This window comes from Daucus carota, chromosome 3 (assembly GCF_001625215.2).
Source record: "Daucus carota subsp. sativus chromosome 3, DH1 v3.0, whole genome shotgun sequence".
Classification (NCBI taxonomy): Eukaryota; Viridiplantae; Streptophyta; class Magnoliopsida; order Apiales; family Apiaceae; genus Daucus; species Daucus carota.
Genome location: NC_030383.2, coordinates 9,013,002 through 9,023,852, shown reverse-complemented (window position 1 = coordinate 9,023,852; position 10,851 = coordinate 9,013,002). Strand labels below are relative to the sequence as shown.

Genomic DNA, 10,851 nt, shown 5'->3' with positions numbered 1-10,851 from the left:
AAACATTCTATCTTTTTTTTCTTTTTGAAGAAATGAAACATTCTATCTTATTTTAATTCCCTGATTATTATATGCTACATGGTAGCTACACTTTAAACAGGCGAGGTTCCTCAAGTCAGAGGTTTTAATTAGCTTGATCATACGCGCAGCAGATAGGGCGGATAGCTTTACAAAAACAATAATGAACTCAATCCAATTGATTTTATCAAGAGTATTGCTTGTGTATGCTCATGGAATAAAATAACAATCACTTTTCACTTTTTGCTTACACAGAAGATTTTGATCGAGAGAGATTCATGGGATTAAATGGGACTGGAACCAATAAAAATCCGCCGCCTTGTTAAAAAGTAATTGTTAGTATATGTCCATACTATTACAATAATGTCATATTTCTATCAAATATTTGACAGTAAAAAAGAAAGATAGAAATAGCAGTAAATTGACCGGTACAAGCAACATCGGTAGGGGGGATGAGGTGGGGTTTAAGTATTTAACAGGTTATACAAAGAATGATAGCTGCTCATGAGTTCAGCATTGTGGTCAGGACACAAGTTCCATCTCCGGTACCTAAAAATTTGTAACTTGCAACATATCCTATTCATTGGTTTTTTCTCATCAGTATCCGCAGAGTGCCTCAACAGTTCTAACCAGAAGAACAATGCAAACAACGACAACCGCGTTAGGCATATGAATCACCTTACATTAATGGATGTGCACTAGCTGCATGGGACAGGCAAGACAAACCACCTACCTTGTATCATTGGCACCTGATAAAGGTGAGCTGTAAATATAGATGTTGAGGGATCCTTCTTAAACAATAATCAGCTCACAATTACAAAACTAATATAAAGTGTGAGTGTGTGTGAGATCGCTGATCAATTTACATATTTACAGCTTCATTACAAGATTCCATTGTTCAACTCTGTTTATATTATAACGTTCAAATGCATTAATAACGTAATGCAATTTAGGTGACAGTGTTTGGTATGTGATACATTAGGATGCATTACAAAAGCAACAAGAATTAACCAATATCTTAAATCATTTAGCATTTAAAAGCCATAAAAGCACAAAACAATGCACTTGGTGTCACCAGCTTCTCATATTCTGTGTAAATTCAACTATATATTGTAACTTATGGATATTCATGAGTAAAATGCTTACCGTTAAAATTTTTAAGTCTATTATGATTCTCGGCAGTCGTATTAAACATGATATAATATCTAAAGAATCCAAATTTAATCACTTTACCACATGAACTGGAAGACTTATTTGTAACTGGCTGAACTTATTAATAAAATAGAGATATTATTAACAAGCATACCTGCGGTTATACTGAACGGAGCTACATGTTATAGGCCATAAAAAACAATTGATGATATCCATCAAGTCAAAGGAGCAGTATCAAATGAATGAAGAACATTCTCCAATACTTGTCGTGTATGAGTGTCAAGTGGACTCTCTGGCTTGTCAGTGTGAGCTATATTTAGAAGGTACAACTTCCTAGAGGCTACAAATGCGGCAGAGAAAATCCTCTTTATTCCTCCCCTGCTGCTATCAACTTTGTACTCAAACTCATAAACTTGAAGACCGCCGCGGCCTGATCTCTCTGAGACTGCAATTACATCAGCCTCCTTTGTACTTTCCTATACAAACACAAAGCACATATATAAAGTAAGAGATAATGAGTATCAATAAGATTGGTAAATATTACGAGTAGTAAATAAACCCGAAGAAACAGTGGAAGTGACGAGAGACGCAAGGCAAATTCACAGGGTCACGCTATATTCATCGATCAGTGCCAAGTACAATTCTTAAGAAAGGCACATGCCTGGAAGCCATCTGCCATAAACCTTTAGTAACTGATATGCAAAGCTCACTCTGAAAACTTCAGTCAGCCATATCAAAGAAATATCAGGCCTTAACTTTCCTAGGTCGTCAATCATCATATATTAAAACTGTAAACTGTGTAGCATTAAAACAACCAAATGTTGCGCTAAAGAGTGTGTTGCAGTTATCTACAAAATTGTTGCTTAAATACCCCAAGGTATTGCCCTTGACCACCAAGGCAATGGCTCAAATACAGACATTTCGAAAATTGGACAACATGTTGTCGCCTTGGCTGATTTTCTTGACTCAAATTAATACTTTTTAAGCATTTTAATTTTTTAAGGTCAAGCAATAGGTCATATATGGTGTAGTGGATATATAAGCACCCATCTTGTTGAGGCTCAATCACAAAAGCTTCATGCTTCACAATTGGCAGTCATTTGTGGACAGCATATAATCTGCAGTTGAAATTTCTATGCAGTTGGTTTTGAGAAGGTTATAAAATTCTGAACTCTCAAATATCTAGGCTAATATATGTGGTTGTTGAACCCTATTTAGCACAATTTAGAGCTAAAATGCCCAAAACATCAGATTCTGGATAAATGGCGCTTTATGGCACAAAAAAGAGCAACATTCACCAATGTATCTATAGAAATGGAACTTCGTTGGTCAATTCACAAATCAAATCTCTTTATCTATATCTTTAGAAAAATATTAAGCAAAAAAATGATATTTAATTTAGCACAAAAATCAAAAATGTATGATGAAGTAGTTTTCTACATACACGCAGCATAATTTACCATTTTCTCTGCTTTTTAGTTAGTGTCAAATCTCTAAATGAAAAATGCAACCTAATCTTGTTTGGATCTGAAATGAACCTGTACCTTGCATTTTCTGTGTTTATTTTTCAGCAAATACGCCCTTACATTTTCCGTTTAGCTTGTCAAAGCAGAAGTGTTGTTTTTGAAGTGGGTGTTAATAGATTGGGGGAATTGATGTATGGTTTCTGGGTCTGAATTTGATTTGTTTGAAGCTTAAAGATGGTATCTTGTGTATGAATAAATAGATAGATAATTTATTTCAATAGTTCACAATATGAGAAAAAAGCAAGTGATTTCGAACGTGTATGTTTGGTACGTGCATGTGAGGTACAAGTGTGTGCCCTTACAAAACTAGGAAGTTCACTGTTCAAATAAGTTTCTATAGCAAGGAAATGGGCAACAAAATCCAAGTGTTGGCAGCTTGTGTGCTAAAAAAGACGAGAAGGATTCTCACATACTAGCCTAGCAAGCATGAGGAGTGGGGTGCTGGGGCTGCGGTAGAAGTCATTTTGTAATACGTTAGAAATACAAATGAGAAAACAATGTTCTACAGCAGGAACACAATAATTTGCATTGAAATTTTATAGACATTTCAATATTTCAATCAATTAGATTCAAAGAGTCACTTTAAAAATCCTAATAAGAATTATGCAATCAAATGGACTATTTATGCAAAATAGTGTGTTATTTACAAGTGAGTAAGTGACTTATAAGTTGAATACTTGAATCTAAAGAGCACAAAATGTGTAGTATTTTTTATATCGAAATTGTTATGTATAACTAATGTTTAAAGTGCTCAACTCAACAGGGAAAAAAGGAGGGTGTGTATGTACCTTGCGCTTTTCGGCCCGAATCAGCTTATCAGCAACAAATTGAGGGTTACCAAATTCACCTAAATTTGTAAGACGGACTGGAGTGACCACAACCCCCACATTGTTGGCTCCTTTATTAGCTTCCTCAAACAAAGCCGTGGCCCCTGCTTTCTCAACCTAATCTATCCCAAAACGCAACACCACTCATTCTTCACACAAACATCATATATTCTTCAACATATAATAATATATAAGCGTGTGCAGTTACCTTAATATAGGAAGAGGGTATGAGAAGAGTGAAGCCCTCGAGGGAATCAGTGTATCTCACAAGCTCCTGCTCTTCTTCAGCAGCTATCACATTACTCAAAATGGATGATGATGATGATATAAGTAGAGTAGAAATGGATAGGTTGAGCAAAAGTCTCTTGCTCAGATACACTGTAGCTTTATTCTCAACTGGGCTGCTATTGCTGCTGCTGGTGGTGTTATACATGGCATTAAATAGTGGAGGTGGTGGTGGTGGTGGTGGAAAGAGGGTTGTGTGATGGTATGCGAAGAGGGGAGTGTGATTTGCCATTTGGGCTTATGCTTATTTCCAAGGAGAATCACTTATTATCAATCCCAGACTTTACGCTCCTTCCCCACATCACATCTCTCGACTCACATCTCTCGACTCTGAGTGTCGTGATAAAAAAAAATTAAAATTTATATGCAATTTTGAATATTTTAGATTATCAAATTTTGTCTTCGATAATATAAATTAAGCATTTTCCTTTTTCAAGATTGTCCATTTTTAAGCTACCTTTAAATTGAAATCTTGAACAACTTTTTTTTTTTTTTTTAGAATGAAATCTTCAACTTGATTAATTTTTTTTTTTTTGACTAATATGGCTTATAACCTTACAAAGTGAGTATCTGTTCGAAGATATTCTCGGGGTGAGCCAGAGTCGAACCCATGACCTGGGACGACAGAGGATAAACCCTTAACCACTGGGCTATCCGATTAATTTATTTGGGCAGCTCAAGTGAAAAGAGTGAATATTACTCAATTTTTGCATAAAGACCATTGAGATAAATATAATATACTCTCCCTCTGTTTTTTTTATATGATGCTTTGACTTTAGGCACACACTTTTAAGTGCTTTGACCGGGTAGTTAAAAATATTATTTTTTAAAATATTTTTTTCTGAATAATAATATATAATCAAAATTTTTATTCAAAAAAAAAATTCAAAAAATAATATTTTTAACTACCCGGTCAAAGCACTTAAAAGTGTGTGACAAAAGTCAAAGCGTCATATAAATAAAAAAAAAACAGAGGGAGTATATATATAGAAAAAGTATGAATGGGGCTAGGCGGCCTAGACCTTCCCGTTTTGCTCTGGATACACATACACTTACCTGTAGGTGGCATTTTATTAATAAGTAGAAATTAAAGAAAACCAGTCCCTCTATGGCACTGCATCGGATATGACAACGTCACATTGAAGAAGAACTTGCCTATTCAAATGAAATTAATCAGCTATACGCTGCATTCCAATTTCGTATGATTGTAGTCCTGCTCTAAATGCAGTTTCACATTTGGGGGAAACTGTTCTCTGACTTCTTACAACAACAAACCTGGACTTTATAAAATTAACCAATGTCCTATACAAACTTGTCATTTTCCTAATACAAAAAATTAAAAACAGACATTATGCAGACAATCAGCAACAACAAATAATTTACATCTTATGATACTACACATCTCCTGCATCATCTTCGATTTACAAACCACTAGATGGGGCCTCTCAGCATATCAGAAATACTTACACCAAATTATTATACTCCATTCTGACCATACGTTCTCATCCACAAATCCTGCAACAATCTACTGCTCCAAGTGAGCAAAAATGCACAGTGAGCTATTAAGGCCCACAACTCTACAAGTTTACAATACTGTATACGTAGCCTTCGGTCTTTTTTTTTTTTTTTTTTTTGACAAAGATGTTGTTCCTTGATCAATGGATTAATGTATTTAATTTCTAATTTCTTCCATACATTTTTCTGAGGAAAGAGTCCCCTATTTTATGAAAATGGCATCTTTCCGCATCTTGGCTAGTAAAGTTAAAATCAGTATTATCTATATTCCTGCTTCTCTGGTAGACATAACCTCACGGTGATATTCACTACATCCCCATATTTAGATAGATGCATCTTTAGCTCCTTAGCAATACAGTTCATTCATTGGCAACAATAAGCATCCTCATCTGTAGGTCTTGCAATAGGAATTATAAATTGTTTTCACTTTCTGACCAATAAGTCGAGACTTCTATCAAACCCACAGATTCCATTAATTAAGAGATAAATACAACGATTGGTCTTTTAGGTTTGATGTCTGCTCCTAATATGTGCAATCTGATGCATAGTTGGAAAAAAAAATCTCAGCGAGAAGTGTTACTTAAGTTCCATAGGATTAGTTAAGCTTACTAGTTTGTCCTACCATCTTAATTGTGCCAACCACACAAATCTTCTTTACTCCCCTTGCATTTGATAAACTGTACTACTATGTAATTACCCTTTAATTACATAACAATAATTTGATGTAGGTTAGGTTTATTCTACTTTCTGTTCACATACCTGAGCAACACTGTCTTCTAAAAATACAACTTGATTAAATAAGACAATTCCACAAACCATTGATAAATAAAGCTTTAAACTTCAATATTACCATACCTTTCTTCCTAAAGATCACAAAGCTGAAGCAGGAATGCTTAGTGATCCAGTGTCAAGTAATCTTGGGAGTATCTGCTACCAACAATCCCAGAAGTGGATCAGAAAAGTTAAACAACAATTATGATAGCTTAGAGCAAGGTAGTAAGGACTCAACCTCTCCCAAGCGAGCATTGATCTTCAGATCAACAATTCCATCAGCTCTTGTAACGCCTAGATTTACAATTCCAATAGCAGCTCCTGCCTCACGCGCAGCTCTGCCAAATCATATCCCAGCCAAATACAAATGTCAGGCACAAGATTGCCAGCAGTTCACGACAAAATACGCATAGTTCGCCTTCTACCTTACAAGTCGAAAAGCTGACATTGTCATGACAGATGAACCAAGTACAAGAAAAGCATCACATCCTTTAGCTGCTTCCATTGCTGCATCTGCTTTATCCTTGGGAACATTATCACCAAAGAAGACAACCTTCAAGGAAATGGAACATATTAAAGGATATTATTGATATATTCCAAATTTTTACTCTTCCTACTGAAGTATGCCAAGTAAAGAAAAGAATATGTGCCAGGAAAAAACTGCAAGATAAATCAAGAGATGTTCAAATTTCTTAAACAAAAGCAAAGAATTAATGAAAAATTTCGTTCACAAGATAAAGTTTTAGCATAATGTAAGGTAGGATTAATGCAATAAGTAAATAAATTATTTAAAGTTAACAATATACCAAGAGTCCCTGCATGAATTTTTCACATTACATTGTGTTTTGTTAATTCAAAATTTTAAAATAGAGTTGTCATGAACTCAACTCAATGTTCCAAAACACCTAATACAGTTTGGCGGAAACTTTTTTGTCTATTTTACCTACCACTGCACTCTATTACATCTCAAGCCACTGTTATATTATAAGATTTGTATTACAATACATTATGTCAAATCTGGAAGCTTTCTTAGAAATGACAGTCTAATTCAACTTTGTCTTCTAGCTATTGATATCAGACAAAACCCATTTCTGATCTTCCAGTCAATCATGAAATGATAACTTTTACATGTACTGAACTAACAATGGCTACTCATCAACTTCGCTTAAATAAGAGAATGCTTAATAGATCTGCAGAGACCCTAGATTGTTATGACCGTATCCAGATACTATAAAAGAGCTAAACTAGTGTTCATCATTTTCTAGTTACCTTGCAACACAAAATGTAAAAATAACGAATGGTAAATAATACTCATCAAATGTACTTCATAACAGTATAGTTTCTCACATCAGGTTTAAGTATTCCATTGCATTTCGAGCAAGTCGGAATATTGAAAGCTTCCTCCCAAAATTTCTCGTCAATTTCAATGTCGCCATCAGGCCTTTGCTTCATTCCAAAGCTATTATCTGACTGGCTATCATAGTCTAAACTTTCAATTGCTTCTGCCCACTGCACAAATAATAAATCTTTTCTGTTTAAATGTTGAGCAGTCACTTAGCCAAAAAAGAAATGAAAAGAATAAGATGTAAGGTCAAGTACATTCAAATGTGAATTAACATTCCAAACCACATGAAAATTCAGAAACTTAAAACAGTAATCTTAAAGATCAATCGAATAACCTTTGGGTTAAGTGTCTTCACTTGGTCTTGAAACAATTGACGGGGGAAAGAAAAACCACAATCTAAACAACCAACAGTATACACAGTGCCATGTAATTCAAGTGGACTGCTACCAGCACGATGATGGAGCCTAGCGCATGAAACTTATGAATCAGATCAATAAGATTCAATCACTGTAGCATAATAATTAGAAGGCTAACAATATGCAATAAAAAGATTGCCTCTCAACATTTTGTGTGATCATAAAACTTATTTTGCTGGCCTTTTCAAGAGCTGCTAAAGCAAGATGAGCAGCGCTAGGCTGTGCTTTAGTAAACCGCCTCCATCCAGCATAGCTTCTTGCCCAATACCGCCTACGAGCCCGACTTGAACGCACAAATTCCTATAAGCAAACGTCATATAATGTCGAATGATTGGTCAAGATTTGTCAAATTTTAATGTGACTCTTTAACCTGCCAAGAGAATTCATAACAAATGATAGGGAACCAAAGGTAGAGACAGATCACAGATTCTTATACACAAAAAACAAATTTCAGAACCCAGGAGCAAGTACTTAAGTTCACTGTCCACGCATGAAATATTTAGAATTAGTAAATCCCATGCTTAAGCTTACAACGCAAGAGAAGGATTGGACACATCACCCTCACACATATATTGGTACAAAATAACTTTAATCTACAACAATATATGGCTGAGGCAATAGCAAAAAATATGACAGTGGTGTCAAAATCTTATGTCAAAGGTTGGTCAAGTTGGCCAATAAATGCAAAATCAAGCCACCTTTCAGGTGAAGGATATTTAGTTGAGTAATGACATCAAGTGAAAGGAGACCACCCACCTATTATGATCGAAAGTTTAAATAAGAAAAGGTGATATGGTATACCCTAATGCTACTAATTTCCTGATGCTCTAACATCAGGAAATTAAATAACACCTACAGTTGACACGGATCCAAGAACCCATATCTATAGTCTATTACTCTGATCCAGAGATGATGTAGCCGCACAGCACTCATCAGCCATGCATCAGTTTCATCCAAATATGAACTATGCAACCAAGACAACACTCTTATTAAACCACACAATCCTATATTGTGAAGTTTCAAGAGCGTAGTGGTTAAACAAAATAAAATATAATCATCAAGCTTGCTGACGCGGTTATCTATGACACCCTCAGGCCTCACTTGTCTGTGGACGATATAGGAATTTTTTTGACAAATACCTAGATTTTATTGACTAAAAAAGTTGCAGCTTCTAAACATCCTCAACAAGAATTACTTGGACAAGAACAATGAAAAGAAGGTGCTAGAATATGAGCAAGGTACTGTGACGTGTTTGAAGTCTAATATTTCTATAATTAAAAGAAAGAAAAAAAATCTTCCCAGTCCCTATCTCCCCTTGAAATTTCTGAACAAAACGGAACAGGGAATACAGCAGAAAACATTTATAAAATATTATATAGCACAAAATTACAGTGCATGCCTTCAGATCACCTGATGTGTGATCGGCTTGAAACCAGTACTGTAAGCTCCATTAGGGCTGCAAAGATATAAACACAAATTAATATGCAACTCACCTCCGAGGACAAATTAATATGCAACTCACTTTTGAGGCACATAAATGGTTTAAGGTTCTAACATCTCAACTAAACGTAGTGAAGATATAATATATGGCAAAACATTTGATAAAATTTCCAACTTACAAACCCAGAGAGAATAATTGAATACCTTGGCCAATTAAATAAATTATTTTATTGCTTTTGTTCAGAAGAGCAGCTCCAACACTCTTACCTCTTGAATGGCTCTTGGCCTCTTAACATGAAACTTGACCAATATTATAAAGTTTTTTAAATATATGAAACTATATAAATTGATATAACAAAGTGTGTGCCAGTATTTCATAGATATCATGTGGTGAGAGCAAACTAGTCTAGATATAAGTACTTAATGCAGCATAACATGTAGTACAGTCTAAACAATTAGCAAATGGTGGCAGGATTACTAAACAATATATGCCATGTAATGCTAAAGATAAAATAACCAAAATATTTTCGTAAATCAGCATTCACAGATCTTATCAGCTGAAACAAACCTTCTATAATCAGGAATCCCACTCTCTGTACTGATTCCAGCACCAGTCAAGACAACAAGCTTGGTACTACAACATAAAATAATAATTAAGCTTCAATTTTAGTATTTCATCTCGGTCTGTACTGCAATGATCGATAAAATATGCAAAAACATAAACAAACATAGCATTCAATTGACCTCCGATCAAAGAATTGATACAAAAGATTGATGTCTTTTGTGCTAGGCGGATCAGCATCAGGGACCATACTTTTATCCCTCAAAAAGTCCGAACTGCTACTTCCCCTATTTTCTAATGCAGGTCGAGCCACCGAGGCACTAAACGACGCGCGTAAATACTTAAACAATGGCCGACTGTACACTGCTCGTCTAATCCTGCCTGGAAATATCCTATTGCTGGCAGTCAATTGAACACTATCTGTAGGTAATATTTCAAATATTAACACAAGCATATCCATCTATCCAACACAAACAACAAATTATCTTTGGAGATTTTTCAAAATTAAGTAAATTAACATAGACATAAGACATGCCTGTAAACATTCCTCCCACTCCTTTACTTGCACTTGCGAAATTCTGCACGATGCACAAAAATCATACTAGAACAAGCAGTAACAATATTTCAATGTAGCTCTAGCCTACTCTACATAACCAAAGCAGATTATAACTCTCAAATATATATCATAATGAAATAATAATTGTGAAATGTGAAGAAGAAATTTGGAACAGAAACAGAAAATATGATGGAGTTAAATAAGATTAAGAGGACTTACGGAAATGAATTGGAGAGAGGGGAATCGAAGTGCCATGTTTTATTAGGAATTTGAAGATTCAGAATCAAAACAGATTCATAATGACTGATGCTTCGATTTATACTAGATGTGGCCTGTGTACATATGGCAATCGTGTATATGTTTGGTCCATGAACTTTTTTTCTTCTCCGCCTTATTTTTTCGATTATTTCTAGATTCTCCTTTTTTTTATTCACCAAT

General features: G+C 35.0%; 2 protein-coding genes across 8 annotated transcripts; both read right to left on the bottom strand.

The window, feature by feature from the left end:
• Positions 1-320: 320 nt before the first annotated feature.
• LOC108211090 (psbP domain-containing protein 2, chloroplastic) lies at positions 321-4,283 on the bottom strand. 5 transcript variants are annotated; one of them, XM_064089330.1, is made up of 5 exons: positions 3,732-4,283; positions 3,485-3,640; positions 1,325-1,646; positions 752-781; positions 321-643 (listed from the first exon to the last, which is right to left on the bottom strand). In XM_064089330.1, the coding sequence occupies exons 1-3, from the start codon at positions 4,038-4,040 to the stop codon at positions 1,386-1,388; spliced, it is 726 nt and encodes a 241-aa protein (XP_063945400.1). In that variant the 5' UTR covers positions 4,041-4,283; the 3' UTR covers positions 321-643; positions 752-781; positions 1,325-1,385. The 5 variants fall into 5 exon arrangements, with proteins under 5 accessions (XP_063945400.1, XP_017238080.1, XP_017238081.1 ...); XM_017382591.2 differs by having other exon boundaries at positions 752-767; positions 3,732-4,282; XM_017382592.2 differs by lacking the exon at positions 752-781.
• Positions 4,284-4,947: 664 nt separating this feature from the next.
• Positions 4,948-10,826, bottom strand: LOC108210599 (NAD-dependent protein deacylase SRT2). Of its 3 annotated transcripts, none has more exons than XM_064089328.1 (11): positions 10,633-10,826; positions 10,040-10,435; positions 9,864-9,929; positions 9,266-9,311; positions 7,995-8,155; positions 7,774-7,903; positions 7,442-7,603; positions 6,520-6,647; positions 6,333-6,432; positions 6,179-6,250; positions 4,948-5,336 (listed from the first exon to the last, which is right to left on the bottom strand). In XM_064089328.1, the coding sequence occupies exons 2-10, from the start codon at positions 10,315-10,317 to the stop codon at positions 6,194-6,196; spliced, it is 1,128 nt and encodes a 375-aa protein (XP_063945398.1). In that variant the 5' UTR covers positions 10,318-10,435; positions 10,633-10,826; the 3' UTR covers positions 4,948-5,336; positions 6,179-6,193. The 3 variants fall into 3 exon arrangements, with proteins under 3 accessions (XP_063945398.1, XP_063945397.1, XP_063945399.1); XM_064089327.1 differs by having other exon boundaries at positions 4,948-5,333; XM_064089329.1 differs by having other exon boundaries at positions 4,948-5,323.
• Between the last annotated feature and the right edge of the window lie 25 nt (positions 10,827-10,851).